The 17,227-nt window shown below is 39.1% G+C and overlaps 1 protein-coding gene across 4 annotated transcripts in view; it reads left to right on the forward strand.

Moving 5' to 3' along the window:
- Positions 1-17,227, forward strand: part of LOC111345162 (4-hydroxyphenylpyruvate dioxygenase-like) — a 55,029-nt gene that overhangs the window by 23,579 nt on the left and 14,223 nt on the right. Inside the window, exons 1-3 of one of the 4 annotated variants that reach the window (XM_088742172.1) lie at positions 15,795-15,872; positions 15,951-15,977; positions 16,138-16,200. In XM_088742172.1, the coding sequence (XP_088598298.1) occupies positions 15,870-15,872; positions 15,951-15,977; positions 16,138-16,200 (93 nt within the window). In that variant the 5' untranslated portion in view covers positions 15,795-15,869. Of the gene's footprint in view, positions 1-15,794; positions 15,873-15,950; positions 15,978-16,137; positions 16,201-16,393; positions 16,552-17,227 lie in introns of those variants that run through there. The other 3 variants (XM_088742168.1, XM_088742169.1, XM_088742170.1) reach the window with 3 other exon arrangements.

The following is a 17,227-nucleotide window of genomic DNA, read 5'->3' on the forward strand; positions in this document are numbered from 1 at the left end:
ATGTGATCGTCCAGATGAGGAGAGTACTGGAATTGCTTTAAAAAGCAGAGATCTTCATCAGAGGTAGGCGAAAAATTATTTTGTTTTGTCTTGTTTCTTTTTTTTTTTAACCCTTAATTCCCGTGAGTGACCAAGACAGAAATTCTCCTTACATTATTAATACAATATCAAGCAAACAAGTGATGGAAATAAAGAAAATTATAAAATAAAGGATTATTAATTGATCAAATACCAAATTCTCCAAACTAACATCATAAGAGTTATTTGGTCGACAGTAAGGAGAATTACTAATCAGATCTTGGGAGTGAAAGGGTTAACTGAAATCATAGGTCTGGCTCGTGGGAAATAATTGGTCTGTTTTTATATATATACATAAGAACTTTACTCCTGTTTTATTTTTGTTTTTTTTTTTCTTTCAACAATACAGAAGCGTCATTAAGCAAGATGAAAAAAGTTCATATTTTAAATCAATTAAACGAATAGTGCTTGGAAACATATTAAAAATAAATGGGCGGTTGAAACTTCACATCGTTATGTCATCTATGGGTGTAGCTGAACTATTCGATAAAATATGCTATTTAATAAATGGTCAACACCTCAGCGTACACTATTGAGTTATGGATGCGCGCGGGAGTTTGCTACGCCCGAAAGAAGCGTAAGAGTCGCGCGAAACTATAGCCGAGAGCTACTCTAGCCTCTTGAGTGCTTAGCAATGCTCCCAAGTGCATCCATTACTCAGTCGTGTACACTGTGGCGTTTACCATTTCTTTTATAATATAACAATGATACATTGTAACAAAAGAGTTTTCTTTTATTAAACAAATCTTACGTGACCAGAAAAAACAAGCGCGCGCGAAAAACTAGTCTTTGCATTTGCTCACGTCAGTAGCGTTCACCTATGGGCAAACGGTAGACGCTGAATTAACCAATCAGAGCGCGCGCTTTACTGTGATTATGAAATAGTTGCCAATCACAAATAGAATATCCTCACACGACAAGAGAGATGAAAGCTAGATTTTCATTAAAGGAGTTTGGTTTGCTTCGATGTTTACGATTTTCATCTTATGTCCAGGCTTGTTTTATTGAATTCATGAGGAGCGTTCTCCTTTGTACTCTAAACGATTGCATCGCAGCTTCTTCTATTTTTTCTAGAGCCACTAACACAGTAGTTTTGCGGGAAACTATTACAAGTCATTAACTTTGTATAGGTAATCGCATGGGGCAGAGTAAAATTAAGGATTAATATCACGCGTGTTTTCAGAAGTTGCTGAAATTGCCCGAGTCGCGAAGCGACGACGGCGATTTCAGCAACTTCTGAAAACACAAGTAATATTAATCCTTAATTTTACGAGGACCCATTGCGATTACTTGTTAATGAAATTGAGAGGAAAATTACTGAATTTCTGAATGCGCTCTCAAGTAATCAGACATAGGAGGAAGCCATTCAAAGTTGACAATGAATCAATGGCCAAAAACGTACGAATGAGCTGAATAAAATTTTATTTTTGCACAAAGATACCAGGACTTTGGATAGACTTTTAATTTTAGATATCTCTCCAGTGATGCATATACCTGCATTGCTTTCAGGCAGTCGGGCTCATATTCATCCCCGTTTTCTTTTCGTAACTAAACATAAAACTGCGCCAGTGTTCGGTCGAGGACATCGCTCTCGTACTCTTCTAAATTTGCGTGGAAGTTGCTTTCATTCGCCCACTTAACTTTTTAAAAATGTTCTTCCAGTACTCCGTGCTTTTCCTGGAGTTTTCGTTTTCACTCTTGTCTTTAAATTCTTTGATATATTCCCCGTCAACTATCTCCAAACGAGAAGCCATTGTTACAGAAAATCTTTAGCAACAACAATTCGATAGCATAAGCGGTTGCTAGGCAACCTGATTACCAATCATGAGCTTGTAATTTTGCCCTCATCTCAAGCAAAATTAAGAAAAAATACCCTCTTCATTGACAAATCAGCATTCAGTAATTTTGCCCTCTATTTTACTAGTCAATTAATTAAAGAGTCCACTCCTGTTGCAAACTTGCGAGAAGCGCGGATACATTGCCTATTAAGGTGGCTCGTACCAGTTTCCTCGCGCGGGGAACATGTCACTCTTGCGTGACGCGCGTGAGAGAAACGTGCGAAAGAAGCGCGAGATCAAAAGATGAAAATTCAAAACAAAGATGGCGGCGCGTGGAATTTTCTCTACTTTTGTGAGAAGTTTACCTAAGAGCTTGTATTTGATGTGTTGAGCGGCCACTGTGAATGCAGGAGATAGAAACTAAGATAACGAAGACGATTTTCGCAGAAGTAAAGGTTGCTTCACTTCACATTTAAAAGAAATATTCAACCGATATGAAATCTTGCGACCGCGAAAAAAGAAGAACTCAAGTGAAGGATGATCTACCTGAAGTGGAAGAAGACTTTGAAACTTGAAGGAAAATAATATGATATAGCCAGAGGTCATGTGTAGGATTTTTAAGATGAGCTCGGGAGGCTGTCTTTGACGGCTGTTTAATGATTTTCTTAGCAGTAAACGTCTGTAAACATCAGATTGTAGGTGCTCGCGCGAGCACACGCAATTGTCAGCGGTAGCTAAAACAGATCATGAGCAAATATCGATCTTGTAGAATCCAGATTTTTAAATGCGTGAGAACGCGCGTGGAAATTGCTAAACTCACGAAAGCTATTGCATGAAAACAAGTCCGGTGACCCCTTCTTTTTATTGTTCCAATATGATAATAACGTCGAAAGGAATCATCAGAAAAAAAACTAGAAAATTCTACGGAAGGAAATTTGTGATGTGTGAAAATTTCCCGTTTTGTAGATTTTCTGAAATTCCGCTCCGTAGAGTTTTTTAAAAATCTTTGTGCATCTTCCTTCTCAAGTGCCAAAAGCAATCACTGAAAAAAATCAGGGGGTCACCGGGTTAGTTTTCGAATTATTTAGGCCACAAGCTAAAAAATGCGTCTGAATAAGCCTATGAAAGCGTTGCCATGGAAACTGCTAGTGACGAAATGACACTTATTTTTGGATAACCAATGATTATGTAATTTAACCTCGTAAAAGTGTTCAACTGACCTTGGTCAGTCTTTCTGTTGTATTCTTTCAAAGTTACAAACCATCAAAAAGATGAAAACCGGTACGAGCCACCTTAAAGCAACCCAACCCATTGGTGATCATTGCTTGTTTTGGGACGAAGTTGTATTCCACACTTCTACCAATTACCTCATTTCCACAGCTTACTAGGTTCTCCCGTGCATCCAAGAATTTTCCTGTCAGCTCGCGCCAAATTAACCTGTTTGGTATTCGGGCAGAATAACCGAAAAAGATGCAAATTTGATCGTAACCTCGCTTTGATCAGCCCTAAGTTAGAGAAGAATGTGCCAACATTGGCCCAGAAGGCTTCGTAAAACTCACTTTTCTGAGTTTAGAAATGCTAATTTCCAAATCAACGCGCAGCTATTTGAAGATTAAAAATGTATCTACAATTTGCACTAAAAATGAAATATATTTACTAAGTAGACAAATTATCATTTTGCTCTTGAAAGTGCAGTAAACTCGTTGATTTTTTGTTTGAAAGTCATTTTCAAGATCGATTTTTTTTAAAACCCTCACTACCCACCAAAAGTCAACGCACAGCAAATGGCAGATTAATCTCCCCTCTTAAAAAATGTCGTGTATAGTCAACAAATTACAACTATGAACCCCTGATTCACTCTAGAAACCTCCTCTCTTTCACAATGAAGAGCTTCTTTTCAATGATTCTTTTCCTTTAAAATATAAAAAATATATAATTTCAATTATTGTTTCAGATTTATTGCATGTTAGCCACAGCACGACTGATTTGCTTCTCAGACTAACCAATCCTCGGACTTTTAGATTTATGTGTTCTGCAACTCCTAAAGGTTGGATAATCCTACCCCACAAAGAATTAAAAACGGGAGGAATTTCCAGTGGATGGCGGTGATAATCTATTTACCCATTGAGGTCAAAAGCCTCGCCCAATCTCTTTCGCCCTAGGAGACAGCCATAATTTTATGTAAAATTCTTATCTTTTTTTAATTATTCCATTTTTTGTTCTGTTCAACTAAGTCTGCAGCAAGATCATTTCCTATATTCAGCCATTCTGTTTGACTGTTCAACAATCGATCGGAAAAGGACTGGGTAGGAGGATTGAAGTGTTAACTTGGGTGAAGAAATGAGAATACCCTGAGTAAAAACTAAAATCTTTTATTATTATATTTTTAGCACATCGATTAAAGCAAAGAATAAGTCTAGGAGAAAAGTTTGGAGAAAACTGAAATCTAATAAAGTCCAGTTGAAACTGTATTACTTAACTTTTACTGGTAACCGGTACACACACGAAATCAACCTGTGAATTCCCTTTAAAAATGGTTCGTGGAAGTAATTAGTAACTAGAAGTTTTCTTTACACACTAACTAATATATTTTACTACAAAATCCGAAATTAATGACTTTTATACTGCTTTTCTGACTAGTAACTTAGACCTTTATCGCTAGTTCAAAAAAGTCATTCCTCGACGATGTAATTCCGGCAAGTGGAAAAGATAGAATGATATAAATAAGTCGTGTAAAGAAGGTACTTAAAAAATTCTTTAATATCATAACGTATTTCCTTGTAAAAAAAAAAAAAGTACTAAAACCCAATATTATCATTCTCCAATAAGGAAAACCTTTTTCATCATACTTGGGATACTATATAATCCCTTATCAAAAAACTTACAAAATAACTTTAAATGAGTTTAGCAATATAATAAATGTTTGGACTTTACACATCAGATATGATGGAGAGCCTCTCTCGAAAAAAGTACTCAATGGCTTGAGCTACCATAGCTATCACTTTTGAAGATAATTTACTTTCAACTCCATAGGCTTCATTAACTAATCGATTTTCAAAGAAAATTTGGGAAATTTTGCTTATTTTGACTGCTTAACTATTCGATTTTCGGAAAATAAACTTCTTGCGGTTTGTTCTCTTTCAAATTTTCATCACTCTGCTTTAGAACTGTTCTTTTCCATGTTATATATTACACGCTCTTTTAAAGACATGTCCTGCCATGGCAATTACTGAATACCACCAGTTTTTCTCGAAGATCTCTTTCGCAAATGGAGTCCTTTTCCATTAAGGGGGGCGATTAAAAATAAAAGCTTTGCTGAGTCCCAGTACTTTGTGATGCACAGGGTTTCCTTAGCTTATGGCTCTTTAGATGTAGTAGACTTTGGCCACTTTCCAAAATCAAAACTCACGTTGTCGCCAATTAGCATAAACGAGGCCCACTTAGAAATGTCTTCAAAGCCGTTATTCCTCATCCACTTTCTGGCCTCGTGGAGACATTCGCTGGCACTTTTACCAAGGAATAAATGTCGGTAGAAATAGTACATGAACTGTTCTGTGGCTGTGTCATCCAAGGCCCATCGTGCCGCCAAAACAGAGCGAGCACCGGATCCTATGAACGCTCGAGCGATTCCAATAACTCCCTCGGCTCTAATCTGTCCACGAGCACTATGACAACAGCTAAGTACCACCAGTTTAGCTCGCAGCTTGATTTTTGAAATGTCCGCCATCGTCAAAAGGTAGGCTTCTTCTCGTGTAATAAAAGGCATTGGGCGCTCAGGAGAAAGGAGAATCTCTCCCCTTTCAGGATCGCCATGGGCAGCAAGATGAATTAGACTCACTGAGTCAATCTCTTGAAGTACAGCCTCCTTTGTCGCATGGCCCCCAGTCAGAGGTGTTACACCGAGAAGCCTTCCAATCATCACTGCCTCATTTCTTGCACATGGCAATGGTGCTATTGTCCTGCGTCTTTCATTGTAAATCACCTCTCCAACCTCAGGATCACCTATTATCAGTGCGCCGGTGTGACTGTGATACTCTGGGGGGCTCTCCTGAATAATCTTGAGAGTCGTTAAAGAAGGAACGATACGGATCCTGGCCATCTCTGAGAAATACTTGCCTCCTTCTTCGCGTAAGGCTGAAAATGGAACTTGGTACATACAGGAATCGGGGACAATTATGATCTCGGGCTCCTTCAGTAAATCAGCCACCGGAGAGATGATTATCTTGTGGCATAAGTGAAGATCCGTTTGGATAACTTTGGCAGCATCATCGTCTCGAATCAGCGCGCAATTTTCATGGACAAGCTGCATCGACTCTGTATCGTCAAACGATCGATCTTCGCATTTCTCTTCGGGTAAAATGCCACGGAAGCTTCCTGAGAAAAATTCATCTAAGGAAGGGACTAGTCCAGTCACCTCGCTTGGGCGAAGATTCACTTAAAGAATGGCTCTCGTTGCTTTGAGAACCCAAAACCGAACAAATTCTTCATCAATCGAAATATACAAGCAAGCACAGTCTCCTTCTCTTGGAATAACATTCTGAATGCCACACCACGTTTCTCGACTGCCTGTAATCTGTTCTTTTAAAGAGTATTGAGTCACCATCAAGTCGGCCAAGCCTCTTGCCCGTCTTAGTTCCTCGACATAAAGAGCGTCTTCGGGCTTCGCAGTGGAAGAAAGCAACCGACTGAGCATCTTGTAGGGATGGGTACCGTGCTCCTCTAAAAGTGACGTTTGAAGCTCATCGTTTTCTTTAAGGGAACCTCGTAAAGTGTCGAACTTTTCAATGCTTTGAAATAGGTACAAAAACACGGCTTTAAAATCAAATTCTGATACTTTCAACATCGTTAGCTGACAAAGGCATTTGAACTCGTTCAAAATGTCTCTAATATCTCTACTGAGTCGGAGGCCCTTCCTCAAGTATTTTTCGGCCATGTCATATTTACCAATGGAGTGGAAACATGATCCCAAGTTCATGTAACTGACTACCTCTCCTTCTCTCCTGCCAGCCTCTATCGAAATTGCAAGTGCTCTTTCGTGATATTCCTTAGACCTCTCATACAAACCACGCTGATGAGCGACTATTCCAAGATTTGTTAAATCACTCACTTCTCCTATTCGGTCAACGACTTTCATTCTAATTGCCATTGCTCTTTCAAGACATTTGTCAGCCTCCCCAAATTTACCGAGAGGCAGATAAAGTGCCGATAAGGTTCCGTAGATTGTTGCTTCTCCACCTCTGTCGCCAACAGCTTTTTTGATATCGAGTGCTTTCTTCAGATACTCTCGCGCCTTGTCGTATTGACCAAGCGATTGGAACAATGTTCCTAAGTTTCCGTAGACTGCTGCTTCTGCATCTCTGCTGCCAAGAGCTTTTTTGATAGCGAGTGCTTTCTCCAGATACTCTCGGGCCTTTTCGTATTGACCAAGCGAATGGAACAATGTTCCTAACCTTCCGTAGCTTGTTGCTTCTCCATCTCTGTTGCCAAGAGCTTTTTTGATAGCGAGTGCTTTCTCCAGATACTCTCGAGCCTTGTCGTATTGACTAAGCAATTGAAACAATTTTCCTAAGTTTGCGTAGCTTGTTGCTTCTCCATCTCTGTTGCCAAGAGCTTTATTGATAGCGAGTGCTTTCTCCATATACTCGCGGGCCTTGTCGTATTGACTAAGCAATTGAAACAATGTTCCTAAGTTTCCGTAGATTGCTGCTTCTCCATCTCTGCTGCCAAGAGCTTTTTTGATAGCGAGTGCTTTCTCCAGATACTCTTGCGCCTTTTCGTATTGACCAAGCGATTGGAACAATGTTCCTAAGTTTCCATAGCTTGTTGCTTCGCCATCTCTGTTGCCAAGAGCTTTATTGATAGCGAGTGCTTTCTCCATATACTCGCGGGCCTTGTCGTATTGACCAAGCGGATGGAACAATGTTCCTAACTCTCCGTAGCTTGATGCTTCTCCATCTCTGTTGCCAAGAGCTTTTCTGATAGCGAGTGCTTTCTCCATGTACTCTCGGGCCTTGTCGTATTGACCAAGCGATCGGAACAATGTTCCTAAGTCTCCGTAGCTTGTTGCTTCTCCATCTCTGTTGCCAACAGCTTTTTTGATAGCGACTGCCTTCTCCATATACTCTCGGGCCTTGCCGTATTGACTAAGCGATTGGAACAATCTTCCTAAGCTTGCGGCTTCTCCAACACTGTTGCCAACAGCGTTTTTGATAGCGAGTGCTTTCTCCAGATACTCTCGGGCCTTGCCGTATTGACCAAGCGATATGAACAAATTTCCTAACTCTCCGTAGATTGATGCTTCTCTATCTCTGTCGCCAACAGCTTTTTTAATAGCGAGTGCTGTCTCCAGATACTCTCGGGCCTTGTCATATTGACCAAGCACTATGAACAATGTTCCTAAGGTTTCGTAGTTTGTTGCTTCTCCATCTCTGTCGCCAACAGCTTTTTTGATAGCGAGTGCTTTTTCCAGATACTCTCGGGCCTTGTCGTATTGACCAAGCGATTGGAACAATGTTCCTAAGTTTCCGTAGCTTGTTGCTTCTCCATCACTGTTGCCAAGAGCTTTTTTGATAGCGAGTGCTGTCTCCAGATACCCTCGGGCCTTGTCGTATTGACCAAGCGATTGGAACAATGTTCCTAAGTTTCCGTAGTTTGTTGCTACTCCATCTCTGTCGCCAACAGCTTTTTTGATAGCGATTGCTTTTTCCAGATACTCTCGGGCCTTGTCATATTCACTAAGCGCTATGAACAATGTTCCTAAGTCTCCGTAGATTGATGCTTCTCCATCTCTGTCGCCAACAGCTTTTTTAATAGCGAATGCTTTCTCCATATACTCTCGGGCCTTGTCGTATTGACCAAGCGATTGGAACAATGTTCCTAAGTTTCCGTAGATTGCTGCTTCTCCATCTCTGTCGCTAACAGCTTTTTTAATAGCGAGTGCTTTCTCCAGATACTCTCGGGCCTTGTCATATTCACCAAGCGCTATGAACAATGTTTCTAAGTTTCCGTAGCTTGTTGCTTCTCCATCTCTGTCGCCAACAGCTTTTTTGATAGCGAGTGCTTTCTCCAGGTACTCTCGGGCCTTGTCATGTTGACTAAGCGACTCGAATAAAGTTCCCAGTTCGTTGTAGCATTCTGTTTCTTCTTTTACATTGCCAGATGCTTTCATGATGTTTTTTGCCGTCTCATAAGATTTTATTGCCTCTTTAAGATTGTTTTGAGCTCGAAGTGTTCTAGCAAGAACTAAATTTAGGTAACCTTTATAGAAGTTGTCATCAAAGTCCTGACACAAGAGTAATACTTTGGACACCACCTTTCTCCTTAAATTTAAAATGCTTTGATGAAGTAATTTCGAAACTGGGCTTTTCTCGCTTAAATTTCCATTGTTCAGTAGAACTGAGCATTCTTCGCATAATAGGATGGCTCTTTTAACGAAACCAGTGTTGAGAAGGAAAGTGGCGACAGCTAAACCCATATTGATAGCTAACGTGATAAAATCTTCTCCTGAGTTGTCCATCTCAGTTCTCTTCGCTGTTATTGAGAAAAAAAATTATAGTTAACTACTACACATCTGAGGCGAATAAATTTAGAAGATTTCAACGAAACCTTGGTTTCGTTGTCTGAAGAATTTGAGCACGCAAACCTAGTATATGACCTGCCTTACCGAAGCTCTTAAGACAGGGTTTCAATGAGGCTAACCGCTGGCCGTAAATTGGCCGAAAATTTTAACCGATAGTCATAAAAAAAGGTTAACCGTGAAAAGAAAAACATTTCTGATGACAACAATAGAATTATATTAAAAGGTAGCCGTCAAATGGCCAAAAAGTTAACGGTTAGCCGTCAAAGTCATTACTCCATGGAGACCCTGTTAAGAACCACTGACCATAAATATCGAGAATCCGCCGGCAGTTGCAAAATTTCGTAATTGATTTTCTTTGTTCCAAAGGTCCCTTTTAAAGAAACCTTTTTCGAAAATTATATCAAGAAGTTTCATCACGCTTTTTTTTCTCCGAAAAATCGAAAAGTTCAAACTACGCCCAGATGGCCATTCTCTCCCCCCCCTCCCCCCGTAAAGCAATGGGGAGCTTTAGCAACGACGATGGCGACGGCAACGAAAACGTCGTGTCGAAATCTAACTTTTCGTTTTTGTAACTCTTTCGAGGTTATTCCGATGTGTTTCACTTGGGAAATGCTGGCGAACTATTCAGGGACTACATCACTAAGAACGACGTTAGAGTATGGAGAAAGAAAGAAAAATAACCGTCCTGCGCTCACGTTCTAGAGAAAACCTAAAGTTTGGTTATTTCACGTTGTTGTTTTGCCGAGAACGGCAAAGAAATGTACCAAAACGTTAAACACACGTGCATTGCGATTGTTTTTGCTCATTAAGCCTATTGTTTTCTGCCGTTCTCGTTGCCGTCGCCGTCGGCGTCGCAGTCGTCGTTGCTAAAGCTCTCTAATGAAAACTTACGCAACTTCGGCAACTTCGTACGGTCACAACGCGATGCAATCCCGCTTTTTAATTTTTTGTGCTAGCAGACGGTCCTTTTATCTCTTAGGCAATCTTAATTTCTTGTTACGTTGTTATGTTTAAGTCTGAATAGTCTTGTCAAGCAAGAGGTCTCGTATTTGGTTCATTCCTGGCTACATTACTGGCCAAGCTAAAAGATTGGCCTCGACCTCTTCCTTGACAGCCGTTCAACGGATCGCAATACAATTTTTTTCATGTTAGCCCGAACTCTTTTCAAGCTGGACGCGCCGCCTATGGCGGGCCAAGAAAGATACCTTGAGGAATTAAACTTCAAGGATAAAGCTTAGAGATGATGCGTATTTTAATTTGTAAATATATCATAACGGACCTTTTTAAAGGCTTTTAAATAGGTCGTGACAGCTGTTCAGCGATTCGCCTTGCATGTAAGACATAAAACCCAAACTATTTTAAACATGGACGCGCCGCTAATGGCGGACGAATACAGAGAATTTGAGGAATGAAAATACAAGGATAAAGCTTTGACATGATGTATATTATGACCAGTAAATGTATATGGCATACCTATTGATAGGCCATTGAAGTTGACCTTTATTTTACCTCTGCGAAAAAGAAGCGAAGTACTCTATTTCAACGCCGACGAGTCCCTATTCAGACTTAACGCGACAACATAACAAGAAATTGATATTTTCCAAGAGATAAAAAGACCCTCTGCTAGCACACAAAATTATTAAGCGGGATTGCATCGCATTGTAGCGTACGAAGTTGCCGAAGTTGCATAATTGTTTTCATTGCTTTACGTGGGGGACAATGGCCATCCGGGTGTATTTTGAACTTTTCGATTTTTCGGGTAAAAAAAGCGCGATAGAACCTTTTGATACAATTTTCGAAAAAGATTCACTAAAAGGATCCTTTAGAAAAAATGAAATGAATTACGAAATCTTGCAACTGTCGGCGGATTCTCGATATTTATCTTCAGTGGCTCTTAAAGTGCTACTGAGACCAAATTTAGCGTTTGCCAGATTTTTCACTTTTCAATAGCTCTAGCTACGGTATCTGATGGCTACACGAGGGGCCATTGGCTTGAAACTATTTCAGGGATCTGGGTATGATCTCTGGTATCGTGTTAAAGCCACTGAAGTTTGACCTACGTTCATGTTTCCCGCGTTTGCGTAAGAAGTTTAAGTCAAACTTAAACAGTATTTCCAACCACGTTCCCACGGCCTTTTCCCTTAGTTGGAGGTGGGCCGGGAAAAAGCCCACCCCCAACTAAGGGGAAAGGCCCTGAGTTTGCAGTATTTCAATATCCAGAACTTCATAGCTTATAAAATTGAAGATCGGCAATAGGGAATAATATACTGAAAATATGAATACTTCTTCAATTTCTCACCAACTGTTTGCTGATTGGCTAATTTCAGTGAACATGGTCAAATTAGACAACAACAGAGGCAATTTGACCTCGTCTTTTATGTGGCGACGTAATGTTCATTGGTATCGTATTTGTGCATGTATTCCATTTTCCGTAATATCTCAGAGAAAAGACAGCGAACTTTACTCTCCCTAAAAAGTGGTTTACCCCTCTATTAGGCGGTACACATAACGTATTTCAACTTCTCTTGTTTAGTTTCCGCTTTCTGGTTATCAGATTTTTCAAATCACTTGATGTTTGTTTACAAACTTGATTAGATTACTTTGGTTAAGATTTTATTCTTGTCTTTCAGATAGAGAAGGACGGTTTAAGAGGTACAAAAAAATGAGGAGAACCCTTGCATAAAAGAAAGAAATAAGTTCCATACAAGATTCTTTCAGCTCAGACGAGTTCCTTTAAATGAGGAACACATTATCGGCTAAGAGATGCATGGAAAAGAATATCGTAAAATTCCGCCTGCCACTAAGCCCTCCTGGTTATAGGCCCATATAAGGTTATAGGCCCATATAAGGTTATAGGCCCATCTACTTGGAAACAAAAACATTTATTCGGTTATAAGCCCCCTTCCCCCCGATATTAGCCCCCCTCTATGCTAAGGAATGTCAGAAACCAAAATTCCAGGAAATAAATACTGAAAAAAATACCAAGCCAAGGCGAAGGAATAAGGACGAAGAAAACGCTCGAAGAGATTAATGAAACGTTAAAGATAATAGTGCTGAAAAAAACCTTGAGACTTGGAAACCTATCTTAGAAACCTTATTTTAAGCGAGAATGGCCTTAAAAAAAAAGAATGTAAAATATTGCAGTCGTTTGTACTTTGGATGTATCGTAAACCGTATTTTCCCGCGCAATGTACCTTGAATTTTATGTCATGTAATGGTTATGGTTATGGAGCGAAAACAACGCTCCGCTGTTTGTTTTCTGCGAAATGTATTTATCATGGGTTATGTAGCCCTCTCTTTGGGGTGTTACATGGTATGTTGTTACAAATGCTTCATTAGCGGTAGGCTATACATATTAGAGTTGTTGCCACTTAGATTCATTCGCGTCTTACGACTTGGGGTTATCAGTTTCTTTTAGACGTAGTTTTTGCATGCTGCTATTTGAAAGTTTTAGCTCGTTTATGAAATCATTGTTATAGGAAAATAGTTTAGATTGTTTTTTTGGGTAGTTTTTCTTGCTACATCTTTTACATTTCTGAGTTTTCATTCAGTTTGTTGTGTCATTCCGATCCATTTTGTTGATGAAGGCATAATGAAGAGGGTCGCATATGGCTCGTGTTGACACGCCCCAATTGTGGTTGTTTATGGAATGATAAATGTTTTATATTCGTTTGAGCGGGGTGGCGAATTTGAAAATTAACGTCAAGGAGGAAAACAGTGCAACTGGTCGAACTCTCGGGAAAAGTCCAAAAGAACTGGAAAAATTCAGTTCTGAAGAATGGGTGGGAGAACAGTTTCGTGAGGGTCTCGATGGGTTCAACCGTCAAAGAATAGTTTATTTTACCATTTAGCGCAAAAGAAAAACAGTTCGAACCTAGAGTTTTGGGCATTTTTCGAAGAGATTAGGGAAGGCGGTAATTTTGTGTGAGCTAGTAATAAATGGTAGCCATATTACATGCGCGCTCAAATGTGGTTATCGCTCAGACTAGATTAAAGACAACTGTCCTTGTTCACAGTACATGTAAATGTATTTGTAAATAAGATGGTATTTCGACAAATAAATCAGATGGAGTTAAGAGAAGAACCGCAAAAAGTAGCTGTTTGTGATGAGCTATAATAGCTGTTTGTTGTATTTCACTGGCTTGTAGACATAACAGGTCAGCGCTAAAATAGCCGTTGTAGAAGACTACTCAATACTGTAGTCTGCAACGCTGACGTGTTGCGTCTACAAGCCAGTGAATTTGTAGACTTTTTCAATCTAGTTCAGTTAGGATTGCCACTTAAAAACAAAAGACCCACAAGTAATTCTAAACAATAAACTTACAATTTAAAAAGTCAGAAACATCCAGCTTCACTTTAATGAAAACAAAGTTAGTACTTGGACGATGCTTTTACCTGGAAAAAAGGGAAAAAAAGCTATTGGTAATGAACAAATAATAATCTCTACAAATGGAACAAAAGTTGTGATGTGTCCACAATATTGGTGGTTGTTTTGTCACACCATTTAAAAAAAATTGAATCAAACTCATTAAATGCATGTAGCCAGTGATTTCAGCTACTGTGAAGAATTAAGATAATTGACAAGCATCCCATGTCATTGTTTACGTCTTAGGTTTCCCACTGGTGAGTCCCAGGTTTCCCACTGGTGAGTCCCAGGTTTCGGGCAGAGATTTACAGGTGTTCACCGTTTGAGGACGTGAATTTGGTTCCCTACCGAGGAGCAAAGTACAGCAACTTTTGCCATATTCCTCGGCAAAAATTTTCTCCTATCAACCATGTACAAGCAATTCGTTATTATTTAACTGCGTTAAGGAGGGTACAAATAACGCGCGAATCGCATACAAATAGCGCGCCATATTTGGACACCTGGTTCTTGGTTCTTGTTAGCTCAATTGGTAGAGCGCTGCACTAGTATCGCAGAGGTCAGTGGTTCGAATCCCGTACAGGCCTGATTTTTTTCAGGTCTGATTTTCGCTATTGCATAAATAGCGCTCTCTACTGCGAGGATCGTGCATCATACTCACTTAGTTCTTATTAGACGTTTTGGTGTGCAATATTGCTAAGTTTTTTTACCACTTGTTTGTATTTTGATTAGCTCAACGGGATTGTCAAAACACGGCTCAACTCGGAAAAAACTCAACACTGCTAAATACTACAACGTCTAAGATTGATCCGACGGATAAGGGGACGTTATACTCCCGCAAAAATTTCCTCGTTATGTATTGGTTATGGGGGAGGCTGCTTGATGCCACATATTAGTCATCTGGAGTCAACGCCTTCAGGTGTAAAGTCCAGTGACGTGGTTATTTTAGAGCAAATTACCAATGGGCTCCGTCCGTTTTTTCTGATCTGTTATATAAGTTACTATTTTTGTTTTTGATCATCCAAATCACATCTTTTAGAAAACGAAAAGTTCAAGAAGAGAACGAGCTGATTATCACGCTTAGATAGCTTACCATTTAAAGATAAAAGTTTCAGTTGTACTGTGATCGATCTTGTGATGAAGAACCAGCCGTTCTAAATTGATGAACTCTAAAGCCTGACGTTCCCTGTAAAACAAAGTAAAATTTCTCAATTTTGCATGCTCAAATCTGTCATTGCTGATTTAATATATACACGTTGTGACCTACAATACCGAAATTCATTTACTTTTGTTGGAAGACTTGATTATGTTTAAGTAAACTGCTGTATGGTTCTCTATATCTTTCTTCCAGAGAAAGGATTTTATTCAAACTTCCGTGATATTGGATTTTCATTTTGAATTTTATGATTTCGCATGAAAGCTGTGGAGTTCAACCCTCGCTCAAGTCTCGCATAAATTATAATGAATCTTACTTGACAATCAGTCAGTTCCTAATCAATATATTTGAGTGATCTCCCAACATCCCGTGTGGCTTTATCGCGTTAAAGAGCCCGGAAAAAATATGTTATATCGCTTTTAGGACATAAAATATAACCTGATAAGGCATCCGCTTGGAAACTGAATTGACCAACCAGACCAAGCGTACTATGGTCATTCAGTTTATCTTCTCTTTGTTTATTATGTTAAGAAGATAAATAGTGCGGATAACAAACCATACCATACTACTGAGTGAAGACGTTATGTACTTTCATAACAGTCAACCAGCATTCTCAATTAGCCGTGTACCCTTAGAAAGTGAAAATTTTGCTATTTCCAAAAAATCAGAAAATTTTGACATGAATACGAAAAGCTAGTCGTGTTTAAATGTTTTTTTCTTCTTTTCCTTTTTTCCTTTTCTTCCTTTTTTGTTTTTGCATTTTGTCTTTTTTCCCAAGATGCTGACAAAATAGGCGTGTCGGGGGCCTGACCTTTTGATGCCCATATTTGGAGTTTGAGGGAAAAGACTGGGTTATACTTTAATCAGATTGCAACGTGAGTTGAGGACGGAGATCCGTGGAAAAACCCTAGTAAAATGGCATGTGATGATTTCGTATTTCACGATCTAGTCGTTTTTTAGTGAAAAAATGTTAACTCATTCTTTTTCTCTTCACAGACTACTTATACTGACAAAGGAGAAAAGGTAAGCTCGAAGCAGTTATCAATAGATGTTGTAATGGTAATTGTGTTTCATTAGCTTGATCTTTCTAATCGTTTCGTTCAAAACTTTTACATATCTTTATCTTAAATTAAACAAATGGGAATCTCTATTGGAGTGTAAACATATATCTCTCTATTTTCAGCCGGAGGTTGGGTCTTTTGTGGCTTTTGATCACATCACATTTTGGGTCGGAAATGCTAAGCAGGTTAGTAAAAAATATAATTATCATCTGCCTCGAGGCGCCACGAGTGTATTTTTACTGCAAAGAAAAAATTTTAAAAAATTAAATAGATTTGCATAAGTGCTTTACAAAATGGAGCAAATAAGACCGTTTATGGTCGTGAACAATGCTTCACGGTCGTGCATACGGCTCTATGAGAAGTCAATTATTCAAGAAGACAGATGAAAAGCAGCTACTGAAGTTATTTGAGGAAACGGTTGGAAATTGAGTTAGGTCGAGTCAGGCAAGAAAACATGTGGATCAAGGAGGCTCATTTTGTACATTATGACCTCTAGCCAAATATTTTCCTATCGTGCTCTTCCACTCATACAATAAGTAAGTACCGGTATATGTAACCTAGAATAACATTATTTTCTTTGATGGTTATACGGTTATTTTATACTCTAAGGTTGATCATTATTACATTTAGAGTTTTAGATTTGAAGCTTTGAGAGTTGTGAGCAGCGGGAAAGTTTTATTTTGATCAAATGTTTTTTCTCTGACTGAGAAAACATTGGAATTGGCTGAGGTTGCAATACTCACAGGGACTCAAACTTCTTGTTTATTCTAGGCTCTTCACAAATTTTTACTTTTAAACTCTTTATGTGCAGACTAATTCTATGGTAGATATGTGATCATAAATTAAGTGAGTTTTTCTGTTTACGCATGGATCTGGGAGGCATAGAACATTCTATTTGGGGATTCCATATGCTAATCTTGTAGCATTAGCACAGCCTCAGGAATTTGGGGAGAGCATAGTCTCATAAAGATGAAGGATCAATTGTTGAATGTGACAGATTGATTGGTGAGGACTTTTGTGGGAATGACATTTAATTTGGTAAAACTGAAGAACAGCTCCCCAATATCTGTCGGCCGACTATTTTGCCTCTTTGAAAAAATATATTCGTGCTTACTTATTCCAGATTCAAAAACGAGTTAATAGACTGTCATCTTGGTAAGTTTGAACTTTCACAATGACCTCAAAAGTTCATTTTGTTGGCCAACTGTAATT

Source organism: Stylophora pistillata, chromosome 13 (genome assembly GCF_964205215.1).
Source record: "Stylophora pistillata chromosome 13, jaStyPist1.2, whole genome shotgun sequence".
Taxonomy (NCBI): domain Eukaryota; kingdom Metazoa; phylum Cnidaria; class Anthozoa; order Scleractinia; family Pocilloporidae; genus Stylophora; species Stylophora pistillata.